Source organism: Phyllostomus discolor, chromosome 1 (genome assembly GCF_004126475.2).
Source record: "Phyllostomus discolor isolate MPI-MPIP mPhyDis1 chromosome 1, mPhyDis1.pri.v3, whole genome shotgun sequence".
Classification (NCBI taxonomy): Eukaryota; Metazoa; Chordata; class Mammalia; order Chiroptera; family Phyllostomidae; genus Phyllostomus; species Phyllostomus discolor.
The window spans coordinates 22,937,282-22,959,534 of NC_040903.2; the positions used below are offsets into that span (position 1 = coordinate 22,937,282).

The following is a 22,253-nucleotide window of genomic DNA, read 5'->3' on the forward strand; positions in this document are numbered from 1 at the left end:
TGGGCTCAAAATCATAACAGAGAGATTAACAGGGGAGAATCAAAGTTTTAATACATGTGTAGGGAATTCACATAGGCCTGAAAATTCCAGAGATACTGAGCCAACAGTGAGGGTATATACACTGAGGGTATACATGACACTTTGGACAAAGGAGAAAATGGGGGGATGAATGGGGTATTAGATTTCAGAAATGAGAATGGAGGATTCACAGGTGGTTGGGGAAGAGCAGGAAAGTCTTTGCTAGGCAAGCCCGAAACAGGGAGACACAGGGCTCTCCCGCTAACAGGCACTTGCCTGGTGCCCTCTGAGTTACCACACTTCCTTCAGATCAGGCTAAGGTGAACATCCAGAGATCTCCTTCCTGGAGCAGGTTTCCCTGTCTGAATCTCTTGGACAGGAAAGTGCGGGGAGGGTCAAAGGTTCTTTCTGAGTCTTTTGTTTCCTCATAAACAGCTTAGAAATCAATATCCCATAAAAGCAACTTCAGGGGGACAGAATTTGGGTTCCCTTTGCAATCAAAACATAAAATTAGAGACCTCAATTTAAACGTTGACATGGTTCTGTTAAAGCACAATGCTCTTTAGTGATTACCTGAGCTTACTGTCGACCTCCAAATAAGCCTTCACCTGGTTTGTTCGTTCACTCTCCCCCGTGCTTCCTTTTACTCGTTCACCAATTCCCTGAGCGCACTTGCCCTGAAGCCAGTCTTCAGAGTGCTCAGTTTTGTCACTCAGAGACTCTGTGTTTGAAGTTAGTGTGATCTGAAATGTGAGTCCGTGTGTGCTTGAGAGAGAGAGACAGATGTGGACCTGGAGGGAGGCACAGGACGGTGGGGAAGTGAGGGAGGGGAGCAGTGAGTAAGTGGGGGGTGTGAGTGGACAGAATCCGTGGCTTGGGGAGGGATTTCTGAACCGTCTGAAAGTGTGAGGGGCTAGTATGCTCTCGAACCCTCAGTCTCTGCCCAGCTACAATGATCGGGACCTGCCAGAGAACCTTGGGGTGCTCACTGTGTGGCTTACAAAGTGACAAATGGAATGCAGTCATGCTGCCAGACGCAGCGACTCATAAAAAGGGGGAGGAGATACCGAGAGACATCCGGGGGGCCCACTGAGCCTGGCATCAGTTTTGGCTAACACGCAGTCTCCTCTTGGACCTCACCTGTGTGCCCTGTCTATAAACCCCGGCAAGACCTTGAGACCTCCAGCCCATCGCTTCTGTATTATTTCTACATTAATGTATCATATTGCATTGCTCAGGGTTCTCTAGAGAAACAGAGAAAATTATTTAGGTATATTCAAAGTCCAGTTACGTCTTAGCATGTATTACTTTTTATGACCAACTAATACTCCATTGTACGGGTATACTGTATTTTGTTCATTCATATGAGGGAGAGAGTGAGGGAGCGTAGAGACCTACTATAGGAATTGGCTCATGGGGTACGGAGGCCGAGAAGTCCCAAGGTCTGCCATCTAAAGGATGGAGAACTCGGGAAGCTGAAGGTGTAACTCAGCATGAGTCCAAGGGCCTGAGGACTGGGGAGCCGATGGTGCAAGTCCTGGTCTGGGTCCTAAGGTGTGCTGATGTTTGAGGGCGGGAGAAGACGGGTATCTCAGCTCAAGCAGAGGGCAAGTCTGCCCTTCCGCCTTTTTGTTCTATTCAGGCCAAAGACTGGATGATGTCCACCCAACGTTGGTGAGGGCAATCTTTACTGATTCAAATGCTAACCTCTATCCAGAGGCACCCTCACAGTTACACCCTGAAATAATGTTTACCAGCTATCTGAGCATGCCTTGTTCAGTCCAGTGGACACATAAAATTAACCATCACACGTACCCATTATTAACCAACAGCAATTACTACTATTATCACCACAGCTAACGTTTGCTGAGCACCTACTATATATGCAAGGACTTAAGCAGAGTGTTTTACATGCATCTCATTGAATCCTGAAACTAGCCCTTTGAAGTGTGGGTTCCATTATTGTAAATCCTCAGGAAATTAATCAACCTGAAGTCATTCAACTATCATCACATAGAGGGATTTAAAAATTAAGGTATAATTCACGTACCATGAAATTTGGATTTTTAGTATATTCATGTCACCACTATCTAATTCCAAAACAATTTCATCTCCCCAAAGAGAAACTCATTAGCCATCACTCCTAATTAATCCCTCCCCAGCAGTCCCTGGAAAATATGAATCTACTTCCTGTCTCTACGGATTGCTTATTCTGGATATTTCTTGTAAGTGAAGCCATACAATGTATAGTTTTTTGAGTCTGGTTTCTTTCACTTAGCATAATGTTTTCAAAGCCCATTTGTGTCTTAGCATGCATTACTTTCTATGACCAACTAATATCCCATTGTGTGGGTACACTGCATTTTGTTCATTCATTCTTCAACTGCTGGACATTTAGGTTGTGTCCACTTTTAGCCATCACGAATAATATTATCATGAATAGTCACATACAGGTTTTCTCATGGGCAGGTGTTTTCAATGCACACAGAGGGATTTTTTTCATGATTTTTCTGGACTTGATAGTATTCTCAGCAAGTATTTTTTCTGGAAACAAACTTCTGTGCTGGTGGGAGATGACCAAGGAGTGTCCTCTGTGCCTTTGTCCAGCTGGGGTCCTTCCCCCAGGGAAGCCCACTCTCGCATCACCGTCTGCAGAAGAGTCAAAGTCTCCCAGCCAGGAAGCTGGTTCTTCCCCTGTGGCCCGATCTTACCTTATTTCTCTGGGAAGTCCACGGAGTTCCTGCTGGATCCTCCTGCTAGGTCTTCCCTGCTGGACTCTCCAGCTACTCTTTCTGCGCCTTGAGGTCAAGCTTCAGGTCTGACCACTTTTGCTATTTTTTGTAAGGACAGATGTTGCTTTTATACAATAGGTACTAATGGATGTTTGTGAATTGAATAAACTTCTGGTCAGCTGCTGCGATATTATGATTTATAATAAGAAAAATATATTGGATCTTTTTCCCCCTTCCTGGCAGAGAGAGCTCCTAAACTCCTTGGGTTTTCCCATGAAGAGAATGAGAAAGGTGTCTTTTGTTATGTTAATGAGCGATTTTTTTTTTTGGTTAAACCCCTGGGTCAGCAAAGGTTAGAGGTTGGTTGCTAGGGGAACCAACCACGTGATTAAAGGGTTGAAGTTTCTAGTCCTGCTCCCTAGCCTCTGCGGAGTGGGGAGAGGCTAGAGATCGAGTTCAGTCGCCTATTGCCAATGAGCTAATTAATTATGTTTATATAATGGAACCTCCATAAAAACTCAAATGATGGGGTTCAGGGAGCTTCCTGGTCGGTGAACACGTGTAGACGCAGGAAGAGCGCGCTCCCGGAGGGCGTGGACGCTCTGTGCACTTTCCCCGTTCATTGTCCTGTTCATCTCTGCCGTCTGGCTCTTTCTGAGGTACAGCCTTTTGTGATAAACCACTAAACTTGGAAGTAAAATGTTTCTCTGACTTCTGTTAGCCGTTCTACAAATTAATGGAACCCAAGAAGGGGGTTGTGAGAACCTGTGATCTGCAGCTAGTCAGTCTGATGCGCAGGTGACAACCTGGACTTTGGTTGGCATCTGAAGTGGGGGAAGAGGACAGTGCCGTGGGATTGAGCCCTTAACCTGTGGGATCTGACGATATCTCCAGGTGGATAGTGTCAGAATTGAGTAGGAATTCTAGGTTGGTGTCAGAGTAGTGCTTGGTGAAAGAAAACACACACTGTAATCAGTGTCAATTGTAGTTGCCAAGTGGTTCTGATTCATTTGAAGTTGAGTTTCCTTTTGTTAGTATTGCAATGGCTTTTTCCCAAACCAGGTCTTGCAGGGAAGTGGCGGGGACAGGTTGGTAGGGTGAGGTCATGCTTTCGCATCTTCCCCTGATTTGAGTGGGAGAGCAGCCTGTCTGAAAATCCCTCCCAACCTCAGAAGGTTTTGCGGTCCTGGCCTGTTGCTCCTCCTCAAAGGAGGGGATGGGCAGCAGAGTAGGGCAGGGGTGTCAGGGTGGTTTTTGAGGGGGGTGTTAGGGTCAGGCTTAGCAGGGGAGCAATTCTTCGAGGATTTACCTGTCTCCTCTTTCTCAAGTCCTTCCTTAATATCTCAGGAAAGCTGAGTGGGTGAGAGATTAGATCAGACTTTTAAAGTTGCTTGGAAAGGTAGCAGTCCTGGATTATCTGTAGATCCTATTTGTTTAAATCTCTGCAGCTCTATCTGGGTAGCCTATTGCTCTGCACAGAGCAACCAGATAGATAGACACAATTTGCTTGTCAAGGTGGAGTTTTAACAATTGAGCATACCTTCTCCAAGATGCCACAGTTCATTCATTCCTTATTGTCTCACACATGGCCCTCTTCACACATCCATATGACCTGCCTGCCCTCTGAGGTCTCTGAGAATTCCACTCTGCCCAAGCAGCCAAATCAGCAGCCTTCCTTCCCTACCTGCTCCCCTTGACACCACTGGTAACTCTGATAGATAATCAGGTCTTGGAACTATCAGCATCTTTGAGCAGTGACAATTCTGTCTGTAGAGGTTCTCAGTTCCAGTTGAAAGAGAATCACAGGGAGCTGTTAAAAATCACTGATGCCTGGTCTATATACAGTTCTCTCCTGGGGGAATATTGTCTCAGGGAAGGATACACTTTTCCGACGGGAGGGAGTGTGGTGATTTAAGGAAACTTGAGTGTGGAATCAGTTAGATTGGAGTTAACAGTTTCCCTTTAATGAAATTTCAAATTGTAACAGAATTTCTTTGTGCAATGTAACTGTCAAGCTACATGTTGTCGGTGAATTAAAATAAGATCTTTCATGTGTATTTCTTAAAATATTTGGTGTTAGAGCTCTACACCTTACTATCTCCCAAGTCAACTCTGTGGAAAGGTCCTTGGGTTCCCGTGAATCGAGTGATTCTGTCCAGTGCTGGGCCAGGGAGACCCGGAGCAGAGGGAGGCCTCTGTGAGTCTGAAAGAGATGTAAGGTGTAGGCAAGTTCAGGCCAAGATCTGCAAGAGCCTCCACTGTGATGTGTATGTATGGAGGCTTGGATTCGGGTTTAAACAAATGAAGTTTTGATGTCCCTATTTCTCCTGCACCCTATCCCATTGTAACCGCACTACATCCAGGATTTGGTCTGACTTCAATTTTTTTTCCATAAGAAGTGCAATTTTTATTCTCTTAAATTTAGTGTAATTTTTTTTTGCCATTCCACCTCCTGCCCAAGTGGCAGGAAATTTATTTCAATCAGTTAGAGGCAATGCAGGTTTCTTTAGTCAATTTCGGACTCCCCTTATTTGCTCCTCAGTGTTGCTTTTAAATGGTGGGCATTCTCATAGAGCTCAGTCCCAGCGGCGTTGGAGTGATGGGGGACTACAATGTTAGTCATCAGCCTAACTTGCCCTGCCTGGTGCTCAGCTGCCCATCCACTCCCATCAAGATGATGTTGTTGCCTAGGCACTCTCAAGATTTCTCTGCAGTTCACACCATTCCAAGGATACACGACAATTTTAACCGCTTGCTTAGGGGGCTGTTTGTCAGTGCTGTATTATGGTTAGACTGAGGTCAATGAATCTCCTGTACTAGTGCATTCTCAAACTTTCCATGTACATACAGCTACCTGGAGACATGGTGAAACGAAGGCCCTGACTCTGTAGGTCTGGATTAGGGCAGGGCCTGCGTTCTAACAAATCGTCAAGTGACACTGAGGCTGTGGGTCCATGGACCGCACTTGAAGGAGCAAGGCTGGAAAGTCAGAAGGGCTCTGACTTTAATGGAGCTCTCAGCCTGCATCTCTTCCACTTGCTTGGGAAAGTGATGTGGTCACAGAGAAAGATTTGGTTAGATGGCTACAAATGCACTCCCGTTTTCTGACTCTTCATTTCTTCAGGGAACATCTCTGCTTAAAAGAATAAAAGAAAAGCACTTCCCTAAAATGCTTCTAGGGCGGGTTTCAATTACCCAGGTTTGCTCTTTTGGAATGATACCTCTCTTGACTTCCACCCTGCCTTTATCACTTATCTTCCCATGCATCCCCAGGGAAGGAGAAAAAAAGAGATGACGCCCCCTACATCTCCCATGATCCCCCTCTTGGTACTCAGGTCTTGAGTGTGGACTACACTTACTTCCCTACTTTAGCGAATAGAGTACAGCAGAAGTCTTGGGATTAATTTCTGAGATTAGTTTATACCAGCAATTATCAACCGGCGTGCTGCAAGAATTATTAAAACATGCAACACCTCACTATTTAGTCAGGGGCACTGACATTTCTCCCTTAGATTGTCAAATAAAAAATGACAACAGCCAACGTGATAGCCATCCTGTGTGAATGAATCAAAATTATACCGATTCTTTAGTCAGATCAGCAAAAAATATATTTGTTGGTGGGCTGCAGAATTTTAGCAGTAAGTTTGTGTGTGCCATGGGATGAAAAGGGTTGAAAATCGCTGGTTTAGACAATGGCTGACTTCCTTCTTGGACACGTGCTCTTACTCAAATCACCGGTGCTGGGCTGCAAGCTGCCATTCTGAGAGCCGCCCTATGGAGAGGCCCACCATGGTGCAGCAAGAAATCGATGCCCTGAGACCAGCAGTCTGCAAGGAAGGAATCCTGAAAACAACTAGATGAGTGATCTGGAAAGGGGATCCTTCAGCCCCCGTCCAGTTTTGGGATGGACTGCAATCCTAGCTAACAGCAATCTCAAGAGAGGCCTTGAGCCAGAGGCATTCAGCTAAGATGCTTCTGGGTTTCTCACCTATAGAAACTATTGATTTAAGCTTCTCAGATTTGGGGTAATCTGTTACTCAGCAATGCTAGGCATTTGGAGAACCCAAATGGGGATCCCATTAAAATGTCTGACTAACCTAGCATGAAGATAATGCACAATTATTATGACAAAAGGAAAGAGAAGCAATGTTCTTGGGCTAGGGTGGCTATTTGGAACTCAGTGAGTGGCTCAGAGTAACACACGCCTTCACTTGTCAGTTACTAGACCTTTGGCCTTTTTACTTTTTATTTTGTTCAACGTGGAACTCTCAGGTGTCTGAGTTTGAACCTCAATTTAACCTTTGTAGCTATAAACCGACTACACTTGTACTTATCATCTTGCTGTGGAAGAGAACCGGCGAAATCAACATTTCTCACTTTGCTAAACCCTCCGCGGGATTGGCAGGAGCAGAAGGTGCCTTTCCTCCGCTCCTTTTCTAGTCTCAATAGCCGAGTTGTCTGACTCGGAGAAAACCACCTTCGATTACACAAAGGTTATTAGGGGCCGGGGAAACACTAGTCCTTTTGTTACCAGCAATCTCCAGAGTTTAGGGATGGGGGTAGCCCCTAGAAAGTTGGGCGGGCTTTTGTGTTCTCTCCAACTCTGGGGCTTTGATCAAACTTCAGAGACAGGAATTTCTAGTTTTCCGAAAGTTGTGCGAAACGGACCCTGGAGGCTTAGAAAGCCGCGTCCCTAGTCTAGTCTTCAGGGTTTGGACTCCTCCCCTCCGAGCTGCGCCGCGCGGGGCAGCGGGAGCAGGGAGATCCCGGTGCCTCCCAACTTCCCGCCGCGCGCCCGGCGTGGGTGTGGGCGGGGCGAGGGCGGGGCGGCCCGCGCTCCCTCCCCTCCCCTCTCCCGCGCTGTCCCCACCCACTTCCCTTTCAGAGTCTGGCTGTCGGGCGGACGCGACCTCTCCGGGCTGTGACGCGCGGGGAGGAGCCCGCCGCCGCCTCCGCCGGGCTGGTAGCCATGCCCACGCCCCGCCGCTCCGGGAGCCCGCTCCGGGCTGCCTGCCGTTCCACGGGCCGGCGACGGGAGTGAGCGGGAGCGGGGGGCGAGGAGCCGCCGCTCGGCCCGCGATGTCACCATTGTTCAGCTGGGTGGCCAAGGTAGGCGGCGTCGGGCGGGCGCCTGTTACCAACGCGGACCGCCCTGGGAGCCGGTGTCCCGGCGGCGCGGTTCTAGGAGCATTTGTAACTGTCGGGGATCTGGAGCGCGGGGAGCGCGGGCGGCGGGGTGGTTCCACTTGAGCCCTGGCCGCCTGCGGCAGGGGGCGCCCCGCAGCCCCGGGACCGCGGTGGGAGAGTGGCCAGTGCGCCTTGGGTCGTTGTCCTAGAGGTTCTCATTCATTCGTAGCCGTCCCCCTCGGAGCAAACGGGCAAGTAGTGTCACGCCCATTTCACAGGTGGAGAGAGTGAGGCTGACACGGGGACCCGGGGATTCGCGCCTGGCGATCAGCTTCTCTGGCCCCTCAGCCCCCCACGCGCGGTGGATTCGGTGCTTGGTGTTTTATCGGCTCGGACCTGTGTGTCATCCTCCTTGATGCACGTTTGTAGGTGGTCTGGAATTAGACTGAGGACGTCTAAAATGCTGATGAACATAGTGCACTTAGAAAGTGTCTGTCTTTTGTTTTTAACTCCCTGGCTTTAAAGGCAGGTTTTGAAATCTGAATTTGAAATGTAAGTTATTTGCTCTCTATTTCCTTAAAGTTTTATTTTCAGAACATTGGCGCCTTCAGAATAACCGAGCGTGACAAATCCAGGCCAGTGTCAACTATTGCAAAAAGGAAGGGATTGGAGTAGATTTGCAGAGTTCCCACTAGCATGAAAACACAGTAATAGAATAATACCCCACCCCCTGGGTGGTTGTGCGTTTTGAATGATGCACCCCTCACAGCCTCTAGGGCCAGCGGGGCAGTAGGGCATTTTTCTCGCTCCCTACGGACCCCCTTCCTTTGCTAGCACCTTGGCAGTGCTCGCTCCTGGGGTATGGCATGGTGAGTAATAAGCTCACATTGAGAGAACCCGTTAGCCATTTTGTGACCCTTCACGGATACTAATTAGGTGGTTGTTAGAGCTCTAGTTATGATGCAGTGCTTTTGGAGTGTTGTTTTAAAGTACGTTTTTATGAATACCTGTTTATGAGACATCTAAGCCTTTGCCTATCATTTAAGAGACAATAAAATGGAGACACAGAGACCAAATGAAATTAGTTGTTAGACAGGTGCCATGTCCTATTCCTCCCTAGAACTTTCCCTAGAACTGAATCCTCCCTAGAACCTTCATTTCCTGAAACACAGCTGGTGGTAAAATGAACTGATGAAAAAGTTCCAAATTGTCATTTTCTTGCTGAATAAAAACTGATAATACCCAGATTTTCTGGCTTGAAGTGATAGCTAATTGGCTTTTATAAATAATGGTAAATTTTTAAAAAGGTGTTACATTGTTTGAAAAGTAATTCAGGGTGTGTGGTCTGGTTATATGTTACTTAACCCATTCTAGGTTGAGGATTTGACTGTAGTTAAGGCCAAAATGAGGGGAAAAAACCCAAACAAATAGAAACTTACCTTTTTAATTACAAAATCAATAAGAAGTTAACCTAAAAAACCCCCCAACTTATTGCCAGTACTGTTTTATAGTTTTATTTACTTTTCCAAAATGTATTTAATAAAGTGCTTTCCACAGGGATTTGAGATGGACTTTTGGCCTGCGGTGGTGACAGTGAAAACACAGGACCACAGCCTTATTTAAAAAAAAAAGGACTTTTCACAAGGATAGTCAGCCTACTAGCAATGCTTCTGAAAAGTTTATGTAAATGAACTCTATGTTAATAATTTGATCTAAATTCCGAATGTTATTCCAAAGTTATTTAAACTGCAGAGCAACAACAACAAACTACAATGTTTGGGGAGCAAATTTGTCAGTTGTCAGCATAATTTTTAAAAGTATTGTCATTTTATTTCTTCTAGGTGGTGTGCTATTATGAATTGCATCCTGAAATTGATTTTCATAGACAATATGTTATTCTCTGAGAGCTTTTAGAGTATGAAAGTTCATTTCTTGGGGTTATAGATTATCAGAGTGACTTTCTATGGAACTTATTTGTTTTTCAGTTGAGACAAGTCATTCACACACTTTGCATTATAGGCTAGGGAATGGTTTAAAGGCAGAAGCGAGAGGCACAGATAATGCACACAATGCATAATCCCAAAGTGCATTTATATTTGATTTTAGAATGACCCTTCAAGAACACACAAATGCAAATGAGCACACACCTCATACGAACATGTAATTTTCTTTTCAGTTTTGACCCTTGCAAACGGCAGCTCAACAGCTGGTGGGGAAGGAGAAAGGGGAGTGGGTATAGCTTGAAGCAGATGGGTACCTGAACATGAATTTGTTTTTCTTGGGTGATGCCTTAATCTCGCATGACTGTTTACGGTGAGCAGTTTTATGGTGTAAAAGTAAAGCCAAAACGGGGAAGAATTTTATTTCAAAGAGATTATCTGTTAAAAAATTATAATACATACTTTTGTGTTTGTTTTATATCTAGTTCCAGGACCTGGAACATTAAAGCAGGTGTGCATTGTACCGCAAGTGGGGCCAGGTTATATAGAGGTGTGATTTTTTTTATTAGTCTCTCATTGAGAACACTTGAGTTTTACGTAGACTAGAACAACAAACCTCTCAAGCGTTGTGACTTTCATACCAATCCCAGAGACATCCCCAACAGCCTGGCAGTTCTGAGTATCTCTGTGCCTCCGTGTATCAGTTGGTGAGGGCTGACTGCAGCGGAACCGCCAGGCAAGTTTCTGAAGTTACTCGGGTTTGCACCTGCTCGTGAAGGTAATGGGTAAGAGTATCGCTAGCATCTCACATTAGTGGATTATAAGTATATGTGCCCATTTATCAGGTAAAATGGAAAATGGGACCTAAATATAGTCAAATTTGCTGTGCTTTCAAATCCAAGTGCCCGTTCATATAACTTAGGCCTTGTATTAACGTAGTTCCCAGTGCTCGTGTATTTATTCAGTAGGCGTTTGTTGGGTGTCTTCTGTGCACCAGACACTGTTCATGCCCTGGAGGAGTTTAGTTTATTTTGCCAAATAGATTTAACCTTTGGAAAGTGCACACTGAGGCTTCATAAGCCAAATAGTTAAAAATGCATTGGGGAAGGAATGAGTCTTCTATGAAACAAGTAATCGATTGGCAGACTAGTTGGTATTTTACAGAATACCAGGTTTCTCATGTTTTGGCTTTGCGTAAAACAGAGGTTTATAGCCGTTATTCATTTACTGAGTTATTCAATAAAATGTTTTTGATGCAGATATTTTTTGAGCAGGTACTGTTTGAGGAACTGGAATTAAGCAGTGAACAAGGTAGACCAGGTGCATGTTTTTATGGAGCGCGAACTGTAGACAGGTGTGGCAGCTAATAGACGGGAGAAGCAAGCAAATAGATGAGCCAGGTGATTTCAGGTGGTGGTGAGTACTAGGAAGAAAAGTCAACAAGGTGGTTTGGTAGAGTGACTGGAGCCTGGGCCGGTAAAGAGGTGACATTTCATCAGTGGTAAGAGGGCACTAGACGTGTTCCAGGCAGAGGGAACTGCAGGGTCCAGGGCCTGGAGGTGGCACCAGGAGGGCCTGTTGAAGCAGCAGGAAGAAGGCAGGTGTGACAGGTGCAGCGGGGGTGTGTGTGTGGGGGCGGGGGTCGACCCTGAGTCTGGAGGGGTTGTCTGGGCCAGGATGTTGAAGGCTCTGTAGGCACAGTATGGGTTTGGGTTTGCTTTGAAGAGCCGTGGAAGTCATTAGAAGGTGTGAAAGAGCAGAGCGCCGTCAGCTCAGCCCGTGTACACGGTGCGTGCAAGGCGAGAGGCCACTCAGGCCGCTGTGGTTCAGGTAGGAGGTGAGAGTGGTGGCTTGGACTTGGGTAGGAAGGGGGGAGCACCAGTGGATACATGGCGGTTCTTTGTCTTCTGAAATGGTGTGACCCAGTGCGGTTCTTTGCTGTCTCGTTTGTCTGAGGTTGGTGCCAGTGACCGGGTAACTAATTGCTGCTTCTACGTTAAGTACAAGTGCAGCGTTTCCTTTGTTCGGCTGCGGCTAACCGTGGCTTTCAGGCGCAGCTGTGCCCGTGCTCTGGGCGTGTTTATTGACTTTGGAAATTTTTTGCAGACTGGATCAGTCCACCTTGGGTGCCTCAGATGAGTTGAACTTGCCTTTCTGTTTACACAGAACACAGCAGCCTTCCTGTAAGGTGTGGATCTGACTGGCTGGTGTGGATCTGACTGGCTAGTGTTCAGGCAGCAGACCTGCCACCTTGCCTAAAGTCAGTCCGATGTCGGTGAGTCCTAGCTTACTGTGATGGCTTATTTAAAAATAGATCTTACAAGGTTTTTTCTCTCCTGTAGACTTCTACGACTTTTAATTAGTGGATATTTGAGTTTAATAAAGAGGAAAAACTTATTGTCCTAGTCCAACCATCCCTTGAATTTGAAAAATTTGCTGACTCTGCTAAGCAAAGCTGGTGTAGCCCTGAACCAGATTTTGGCAGAGAACCCGTGGGGGCGTTTTTGTCTGGTGGTGGCAGTAGCTTCTCTGGGCTCCGGGAACTCCGGTTGCTCAGCGTGACAATACTTGGGGCCAGGCAGGTTTTACTAAGGGAGAGTGGAGAAAAGCAGGGATAGAGAGCCCACCTCATCCATGAGCCCAGAGCACATCTTCTAAAGAGAAAAAAAGCAAATGATAATTTGTTTCCCACATTCCCTAAACTGCTCTGAGCCTATAGGAGCTCCTGCCCTTGTCTTCCATGTGTATTAAGCCCTTCTCGTTTTGCACCCCTCCCCTGAAACATTTCTGATATTCACTCATTCATTCAATGCATTGTACTAAACAGGGTAGAAAATAACCCCCAGGGCGTTTTCTTTGTCCCGTGGGAGTTTCCCTGCCAGGGGACGTTAGACCACTAGCCAGCTGGCCGGTGGCAGGGGACCAGAGGGGGTGGCTGCACCCCTGCCTGAAGGTGGCCAGAAAGGAGGCAGCAGAGGGCAGCAGGCTGTTGGAATAACGTGTGTGCAGAAAGGCCTGGAAACACACTGGAGAATCTGCTTTAGGGAGTAGCAGAGGGTGAGCCTGGCCAGGTGAGCAGGGGCCAGGATGCACATGGCAACAGATCCCTTCAGAGACGCTGGCATTTTACCCCGGGGCAGTGGGGACCCCTGTGGGGACTAAAGCCTGTTTTTGCCCACATTGTTGTCACATCGTCTGTTCTGTGTGAGGCCTTGAGTTAGTGATCTCCTCTCCTAGCCTGTAGAGGCTATGAACATAGGAGTGGTGTTGTGTTATATGCCAGCGCACACTAACCACCTGGGGACCGTGTTCACATGCAGTTCTGCTTTAGAAGGTCTGGGATGGAATGCCAGATCCTGCATTTGCAACAAGCACCCTGGTGTTGCTGCTGCTGCTGCTGGTCTGGGGACCACACTTTGAGGAGCAAGGGTCTCAGTGTAGTATTTTTGGTTACACCTACCTTTAGACATAGGAGATGCTCATATTTTTTTTCTGAACAGATGCCATTATTTCCAGTTAGTTCCTTGTATCTTCTGAAAGGATAACAGCAGAAATTAATGAAATAAAACTTTAGAAACTTAATATCACAACAACCTTGAGATTGGGTGTCTGGAGAACAGTAGAAAAAAATTTACTCACGCACCCCCCCTTTTATTTTTAGAGAGAGAGCAGAAGGTTCAGAGACTTCCCACAGATCCTCTGTTCCCACACGTGCCTAGCCTCCCCCATCCTCAGCATCGCCAGCCGGGGTGGCCCATTTCCTACAGCTGATAAATCTGCGTTGACCTACTATCATCGTCACCCGAAGTCTTTAGTTTCCGCTAACTATGGCTCATTCTAGGTGTTGTGTATTCTGTGTGTGTGGACAAATGTGTAATGGCATGAATCTGTGGTATCACACCCAGTAGTTTCAGTGTCCTCAGAATCCTCCGTGCTCTGCCTCTTCTTTGTTCCGCCTCATCCCCTGGCAACCACTAATCTCTGTAGTGGTGCCTTTTCCAGAACGTCATGTGGTTGGAACCATAAGGTCTATGCCCTTTTCAGATTGGCTGCTTTCACTTGGTAATGCACACTTAAGGTTCTGCTGTGTCTTTTCATGGCTTGATTGCTCACTGTTTAGTGCTGAACAATAAATATTCCATTGTCCAATTGAGTTTATCTGTTCATCTATAGGAGCACATCTTAGTTGCTTCCAAGTTTTGACAATTGTGAATAAAGCTGCTATAAACATCTGAGTGCAGATTTTTGTGTGGACAAGAGTTTTTACCTCCTTTGGGTAACTATCAAGGAGCACAGTTTCTGGATCATGTGGAAGACTAGTTTAGTTTTGCACGAAGCTGCCAAACTGTCTCCCAAAGTGGCTGTGACATTTTGCTCCCCACCAGCAGTGAGGGAGAGTTCCTGCTGCTCCAGGTCCTCACCAGCATTCGGGCTCGTCAGGGCTCCGGATTGTGGCCATTCTCACAGCCGCGCAGTGCCGTCTCACTGTCGCTTTAGTCGGCGATTCCCTAGTGGCACGTGGTGTGGAGCACCCCCTCTTTTGATGGCTAACGTTCAGTGAGTAAAAATAATAAATTAGTCCTTTATACATTGTGTTTCTGACTCTAAACCCTCCTTCTTCTGTTATTTCTATTATTTCTGATTTTACTATTTGCAATGTGCAGAACCACCAGTCTATCGCACTATTAGATTTATAAGACAGACAAAATGGAAGAACTTTTTTAGTGTTTATGTACTTTGTTACTTTTTCTGCAAATTATTTTTATTTCTGTCACGTATTATAATGGGATTAAAGTGACAGGCTTTGTTCTCTTGCTTTAGTTGAGCTTTGCTAAGTTAACTTTGCTAAGCCTGCTTTCTTGTCCACGAAGTCGATTTAGTATATTCTTTATCTTTTTTAAAATATAGATCCTATCTTAAAATTGAATAATGTCAAAATGTGCTTAGGAGATTTCGAAGAACACGGCTGAGCTTGTGGTCTAAGCCACGCCTCTGGTGCGTGTGTGGCACTGGGCGCTGTGGCTCCAGAGATGAGTAGGACTCGGGCCCCGCCTCCAGCAGCTCGTATGTAGTCTTGGAGGCAGAGGAGCGCCCGTGAAGACAGTTTAATGTGATGATACGGATGCGTGCACAGGGAGCCCCTCAGCTGTGGTTTCCGGGCAGACCTTCGAAGGAGATGAGGTCCGAGCTAAGCCTTTGAAGGAAAGACAATTGAGTTGATGTGGTAGGTTATATGGGTCGTGGAAAAGAACAGGAAATATTAGTGTTAGTTTTCCAGCATGTTTTAGCATTATTCAGGGTTGCATTCCAACTGTGTTTGCCTTGTTTTTGAGACCAGTGATTTTTAACCTTGGGGAAGGCACATCAGGTTAAATAAACTACTCAGATGCAGGGAGATTCAGAGTTAAGAAGGGCCCTTGCTTTCACTCCAGCACACTCTGGGCTGTGTATACACTTATCAGTGGCTGTGGCCAGCCTGGCCGTGGTCTTTCTGCTGTAACCAGAATGTAATCTTGAGTGTAATTCTACCAGCTCTTTTCTACATGAGGAAACTGAGACCCAGAGCACCGAAGTCATTTAATTTGAACAGTGTCACACAGCTGGTTTGTGGCAGAACTTAAGCCCAAGTTCTTGGACCTTTGCATATCTTTTTCCTGTCGCCCCACATCCTCACCAGCATTCAGCCTTGTGAGGGCTGCAGATCGTGGCCGTTCTAATAGGCATGCCATCCCATTGTTGCTTTAGTTAGCAGCTCCCTAGTGACACATGTTAATGTTGTCCCTCTCATTTGTTTGTGCTTTGTCTTTAAAGTATTTTACTAAAATCAAAAGTCTGTGCATCTATCAAACTAGTGCTTGCATTTTGGAGTACTTGATTTAATCACCGAGTGTATACCTGTGCGCCACAGAGTGTGTTGGGGTGCCTGCGAGGAAGAGGGCAGAGAAAGGAAGCCTGACGCTGAGCATCTGTTGGGGGATGGTGGGGCCCTCTATCATGTGAAGGTGTCACAAATGCCCCAGAGCCCGGGCGGCCCAAGTAGCTGTGTGAACTGTGTGCAGGAAGAAACCAGGACCCGAGTATTTGAAGAGGGTGGACGCTGCCAGCGTCCAGTGTGGCTCCCTAGGACTGGGCTGCGGTGACCTGCTGATTTCACTTGGCGCTCCCGTTTCTGGGGGCCGTGCTGCGGGAGATGGGGCAGGGCTGTATAGTGTGTCTCTCTCTTCTGGCACGGGAGATGGAGTTTGCTCAGAAAAACATCACCCGCAAAGACGATTTAACAGGAAAAATTATATTAGCAGTAACACAACCATGGAAAGGAAGATATAGTAGTGTTTTTTGATCACGTAGTATGTCCCAGCCATTATGTTGGAAGTAGTCCACTCCCAGCTAATTGTGGAAGCAATGGTTCGATTCCTGCCTCCTGTGTTTTGTGAAGGAAGAGCATGAGGAAACTGGAATTGAGAGATCAGGAGCAGGTGTGATAGAAAGAGGTCAGTTTTGAGATGACCATAAGCCTGCATTTTCTTCTTGTTGACCTGAACTGTGGGCTTTAGAGAGTGTTCACTTAGTATCCGATATTCTTTTTCAAAGTGCCACAAGACCACGCTTCACAGTTACTCAGCTTCTGTGGAAAATTTTCTGATGTCAAGAGTCCACCCTGAATAGGCTCTCCAGAGAATCCTGCCACAGTGGATTTTTTCTCCGCTCTGTGGCAGAGCACCAGGCAGGAAGTCACAGGCATGGGCTGGAGGCCCAGCTCTGCCCTGAATTTGTGTTTGACCTTGGCCAGAAGCCACGGGAGTGATGACTGTGGCCCTGCTGTCCATCAGGAGGCCCTGTTTGGGTGTCACATGAGGTGATGTGAGTGTGAACTGTCAGGTTCTTGTTAGGAAGAGCTTGTCTAGTCGTGGGAGGTGTGGCCATTTATTTCCAGTACCTTTCCTGGCTTGCACTCAAGCCGTACCTCCTTGGGCCTCAGGACTTGATATGCAAAATGAGGTCATTATGTAGAATGATTGCTGATTCCTTTCAACTTGGAATCTAGGGCTGTATTACTGCAAGTCAGGCCAATCATCTTCGAGTGTCCACCTCTGATAAGGAAGAGCAGGCTCCGGGAGCCATTGGTCTGGGACACACCTTGTCTCCACCTGTCGCCGGTGGAGATAGGACCTTTAGCCAGTCACTTCTCTCTAAGCGGGAGTGTGCCCATCCACAAAGTGGGGATGGTAGCGTCATCCAGGCAGGGGAGGATTTTTCCACGTGGCATGCTCCGAACAATGCCTGGCTCAGAGTAGCACTCAGTGAGGGGGAGCCCTCACTGTAATTGCCACCTCCACCACCACCATCATCATCATCATGGAATTTGGGCAGGGAGAAGACCTTTACAGTTGCTTAGTTCTGTGCTCTTTTTTAAAAGATAAAAAAAAAATTGAACCCTCCAGAGGTGAGGTCACTTTCCCCAAGTGATAGCTAAGATTAAGGTGTTCTGACTCTTGGCCTGGAGATTTGTGTCACTTGATGCTCACTATGATGGTTAGAGTTTTTCTGTTGTTTTATCACATTCCGCATGCATTAAACACAAGCCCTTGTTCAGTAGTACAGAACATGGGCAAACTGCTTCTGGCAGGCCCAGGTAACTTAGATCAGATAGGGAGAAAATGGGGCAGAGAGAATTCCACAGGCCTCTGCCACAGCAGCCCTTGCGACCTTGCCCGAGGTTACACTCTACCTCGATTTCCCCTTCCCTAAAAGAGAGCAAGCTGCTCAGCCAGCTCTGACGTCCTCTTATCTCTCAGAATACGGTGAATAATTTCTTCACTTCTACGGCTGTTACAGTCCAGGAAGTAGTGTGCCAACCAAAGATGTAGATACTCTAATTTTGGAAAACTTGAAAAATAGGAAGGAAGTTTATTTGTTTAGCAGAATGCACAATTGTAGGCCCGCTGAAGGCAGAGAATGGTATTTTGCGGAAGTTCCTTTCACAGGGTGGACCCAAAGGAAATCAGTCATTAGGTGAAAATACACTGCAAGGTCTTTGAGACAGTATTTGCTTAGAGACATGCGGGCAGGGCTATTGTGATGGCTTCCATTGTGTCAGGCTTTCTGGTTTTTTTTTTTTTATACATGTAAATTTCCAAAGTTAGAGATTTAATTGTAATATTTCACTTTAGAAACACAAACCAAAAGCCAACTGTGCACTGATTTTTAATAAATTAACTGTATAATGGGCATGAAATAGTGCTAGTACATTTACTAAGGTCACAACCTTCTTAGAGTTTTAGAGACCTCCGTGCTACTGAGTTTCTAGGTGAGTGGAAGGGGTGGATTCTCTTCCCATGTTTGAAAATACTGTGTTGGCCAAGAAGTCCGTTACATTTTTTCCATACGATGGCTCTAGTAGTGTTTAGTTGTCTTTAACTTCATTCGAAACAATTCTGTTAGATTGTATGGTGACAGCTGTCATATCAGTGTGCATTTAAAAAAAACTCACCAAAGTTGGTGAATTTTGGGGCAGCCATTTTAATATTGAAGATGGAAGAAAATAAGCAACATTTTTGGTGTATTATGCTTTATTATTTCAAGAAAGGTAGAAATGCAGCTCAAACACACAAAGATTTGTGCAGTATATGGAGAAGGTGCTGTGACTGATCGAACATGTCAAAAATGGTTTGCAAAGTTCCTTGATACTATTAACATTTTGGCCAAATAATTCTTTGCTGTGGGGCTGTCTTATGCACTGGAAGATGTTTAGCAGCACCCCTGGCCTCTACCCACTAGAAGCCAATAGCAGGAGATAGCTGACATAAAATATCCAAATCAATAAAGTTATTGGTGAAAATGAAAAATGTCTTCTATTTTATGGAAAAAACTTTCAGTGAATGGACTTTTTGGCTAACCCAATACATGGGCAAGGGCATGGAGATGGATATTCAAAGGAGCAGAAGCCCAGATTTTTTTTGAGTGGAGTTGAGTGAGCCGCCTAGCCCCATGCCCCAGTTGGTGAAGAGCAAACTCACAGGGAAGAGATTGCGGGGGTGGGGTGGTGGGGACATGGGCAGCAGTGGTGTTCTGAAGGCCGGGACAGGGTAGTGTTTCGGCGGAGATGAGAGAGAAGCCTCTGGTTTGCGAGTGGCAGGCTGCCGCCCTCACAGCTGTGTTTCGGGAAGACGAGGCTGTCAGTGGGGAGAGGGGTGGGTGGTGGAGGCACTGGGTGAGGCCAGAGGCAGGGTGGCCGGTCAGGGGACTTGCTGCGACTTGGACTTGGCTGAAGCAGTGCAGGCCTAGACCAGCGCTTCGGGTCTGGGGCTTGTTGTGAGAAAGCTGACGGAAGGGTGGAGTGAGGAGAGAGGAGAGTAGAAACCACTTTCCAGGTTTCAAAGTGAGTTACCTAGAAGGCGTTGGGGAGACAAGGAGGAAGGAGAGAGGACCGTTTTAGGGCAAAGAGAATGAGCTTGGTTTGGATGTTTTAAGGTCAGGGCGCCTGAAGTCTGGATGATGCTTAAAGAGGTGGTTGAGAATCTGAGTCAAGTTTAGGAAAGAATTCAGAGCTTCAGATGTATTATAAATTAGGGAATTATCGGAAGGACACTCGACTTTGGATGGTGAGTGCACAATGCAGTGTGCAGATGATGTATTGTAGAATCATATACTTGAAACCGATATGATTAATGACCAGTGTGACCCCAATAAACTCAACAACAAAGAAAGGAATAAAAAAGAAAGAAGGAAAAAAATCTTTTTTTTTTTTTTTTTTTGGCCTTGGGGTAGCGGCTCAGGTCCCTGGAGAGAGACAGAAGGAGCAGAACACCAAAGAATCTTCTCCAAGACGTCTGTGAACAGAGCGCATTGACCAAATACACCCTGGATGAGGTAGTTACGGTATTCAGATTGCCTTATACCATTCCTCCCCTTAGGGCTTCTCTTTATTTTATTTTTCCCTCTTATCCTTGTCAATCAAGATGAAGTCTCACTTTTGAAAACAGCAGGATTCAGAGAGTCCAGGCCCCACTTGGTTGGCAGACTGCTTGTTCCTTGACTGCAGAATTAATGGAGGGTAGGCCAGAGTTGAGTGTCAGGGAGGCACTGAAGCTTCTGGACGCACGGAGCCATGCCCTTGGCCTGGGAAACAACAAAGGTTTGGATGCACTCCCAGTGGCCGATCTGGGCTGGCACAGCCAGCCTTTAAACCTTGTCAGCCTTGGTTTCAGTGTTGGTTCTCTAGGAATGTTCCCGATTTAAAATACCTGGTCTGGGAAAGATGAAGCCCCCAGCCCCGGAAGAGCAGCCTGCAGGGCAGGGAGAGGCGGAACTGTGCCGGCGAGCTGCTGTGGGTCTCCGCGAGGAGCCCCAGAAGCGGGCAACTGAAGGCCTGACTCTGAGCGGTGTGGACACGCTCCGTGCACCCGGTTCTCCAGCCTCCTCAAGGATGTGCTCAGTGTTCCGTAAGAAGTCCGTGTCATTTTACAGAGCTCTAGTGGAAAGGGAGATTTTTGTCCTCTAAGCAGAAGTCTTTCTCGCTTTGTCTCTCTTTCTTTCACATTTACGAGAGAGCTGTGTGCTCACACACCCCTTCCCTGCGACAGATTGCTACGGCAGTGACCTGTGCCCTGTCTTCCCTTCCCAAGCTGGAAGCCCAGAGCTCCTTCCCCCAGTCTCCGTTCATGGAATTGCAGGCACCTTGGGACTCGCATTGCTGCTACCTCTGATGTCTCCTAGAGCCAAATGTGAAACTCCCTACACGGCTGGATTTGCAGGAAGGACTGGTCAGGCTGTGGCCCCTCTCCTCACTTAAGGGTGCCACTTCTCCTAATGCTTTTCATTCTTTTAGTATCCAGGTCATTTTGCCAGCTTATCCTAGACTTACAGTCACCAAAATCCTCCAATCGTTTTCACGTGGACTTTGGCAGACTGTTTCTATCCCTTGGGTACTTTCCCAGCTGAGGTTTATTGTTGTTGTCCTTTTGCAACTTACATATAATACTTTACATCTGTCGCCATGTTCCTGATGTTGGGATTTTTAGGTTTGTTTTTTTCATTCTATTAGCTAATTTTTTAAAATGGTAGTGATACGAAGAGTACTGTAGTTCAGTCAATAATATTGTAATCACTATGGTACCAGGTGGGTACTTGAAATATCTGGGGGTGGGAGATCGCTTTGTAAAGTATATGATGGTCTAACCACTATGTTGAATACCTGAAACTAATACAAAATAGTATATACTGGGCCCTGGCCAGGTAGCTCAGTTGGTTAGAGCGTTGTCCTGATACGCCAAGGTTGCGGATTTGATCCCAGGTCAGGGCACATACAAGAAGCAACCAATAAATGCGTAAATGGTTGGAACAACAAATCGATGTTTCTCTTTCTCTTTCTCTCTCTCCATCCCCCTCTCTCTTTCAAATCAATCAATAAAAAATAAAAATATTGAACGTAAACTAATCAAAAAATAAAAAAAGAATGCGATAGCTCATGCCCTTTGGTGTGACAATGGCTTTGGAGCAGGTGGCCGGGGAGCGGTGTTTGGGTGAGATCAAATATTGTTCCCTGCACACGGGGAGCACAGGCAGGGTCGGGGGAGGAGAGTGGTAGCCGAGGGCTGGCGCTGGCTGTGCATTCGGACCCGGACAGCTTCATTCTCTGTGCAGTTTATGCTGTTTCATTTCTGTCTTGTGTGTGGCTTCGGTTGATTCCCTTCTTCTCTAAAATCATGGAGAAAACACTTGCCACTTAATCCTGATTTTGAGGTGTCATATGCTAGGATACAACGAGTTCTAGGAACACTTATCAAAGTTACCTAACATTTATAACTTCTGAGGAGCAGCAAATAATACTGTTATTGTTGTACTTGGTATTCCATAAAGTGTAAAATATCTAAGTGGAAAATAGATTAGACCAACTCTAACTAATATCCTGTACTGGCCAAAGTTCTGATCTGCTCATTGATAGAGACTAAAGAAAAAAGAATGGCTACTTGGTAAGAACAGTTTATTTCAAGAAAAGCACTACAACGATATGAGATAAAGGCCTGTTTCTACTAACTGAGTGAAGTTCAGGATTCTCAAACACATGTGACAGGTTTTATTCAACAGTGCAGTTACTGCTGTAAAAGCTAGTGTGGCACACTTAAAAACTGTAAATGATTAATATACAGTTGACTCTTAAAGAATGTGGGTTTTGTGGCACCGACGCCCTGTGTAGTTGAAAATCTGCATATAATTTTTGACTCCCCCAAAACTTAGGTTGTCCCTCAGTATCCACTGGGAGTTGGTTCTAGGACCCCTTGCACGTAACAAAAGCCCCGGATGCTCAGGTCCCCTGGGTAAAATGGTGTGGATCAATGCACACAGTTGCTCTTGGCACCACGGGCCTCTAACTGCTGATGGAAAACAGTCCAAGGGGCAGCTGTATTTATAAGACATACCAGCACTCACTCTGACA

General features: G+C 46.3%; 1 protein-coding gene across 7 annotated transcripts in view; it reads left to right on the forward strand.

The window, feature by feature from the left end:
• Nucleotides 1–22,253, forward strand: part of TBC1D1 (TBC1 domain family member 1) — a 207,303-nt gene that overhangs the window by 63,843 nt on the left and 121,207 nt on the right. Inside the window, exon 1 of one of the 7 annotated variants that reach the window (XM_036019731.1) lies at nucleotides 7,649–7,859. The exons of the other annotated variants lie outside the window; for them this stretch is intronic. Coding sequence (XP_035875624.1) covers nucleotides 7,830–7,859 — 30 coding nt within the window. The 5' untranslated portion in view covers nucleotides 7,649–7,829. Of the gene's footprint in view, nucleotides 1–7,648; nucleotides 7,860–22,253 lie in introns of those variants that run through there. 7 annotated transcript variants of the gene reach the window in all.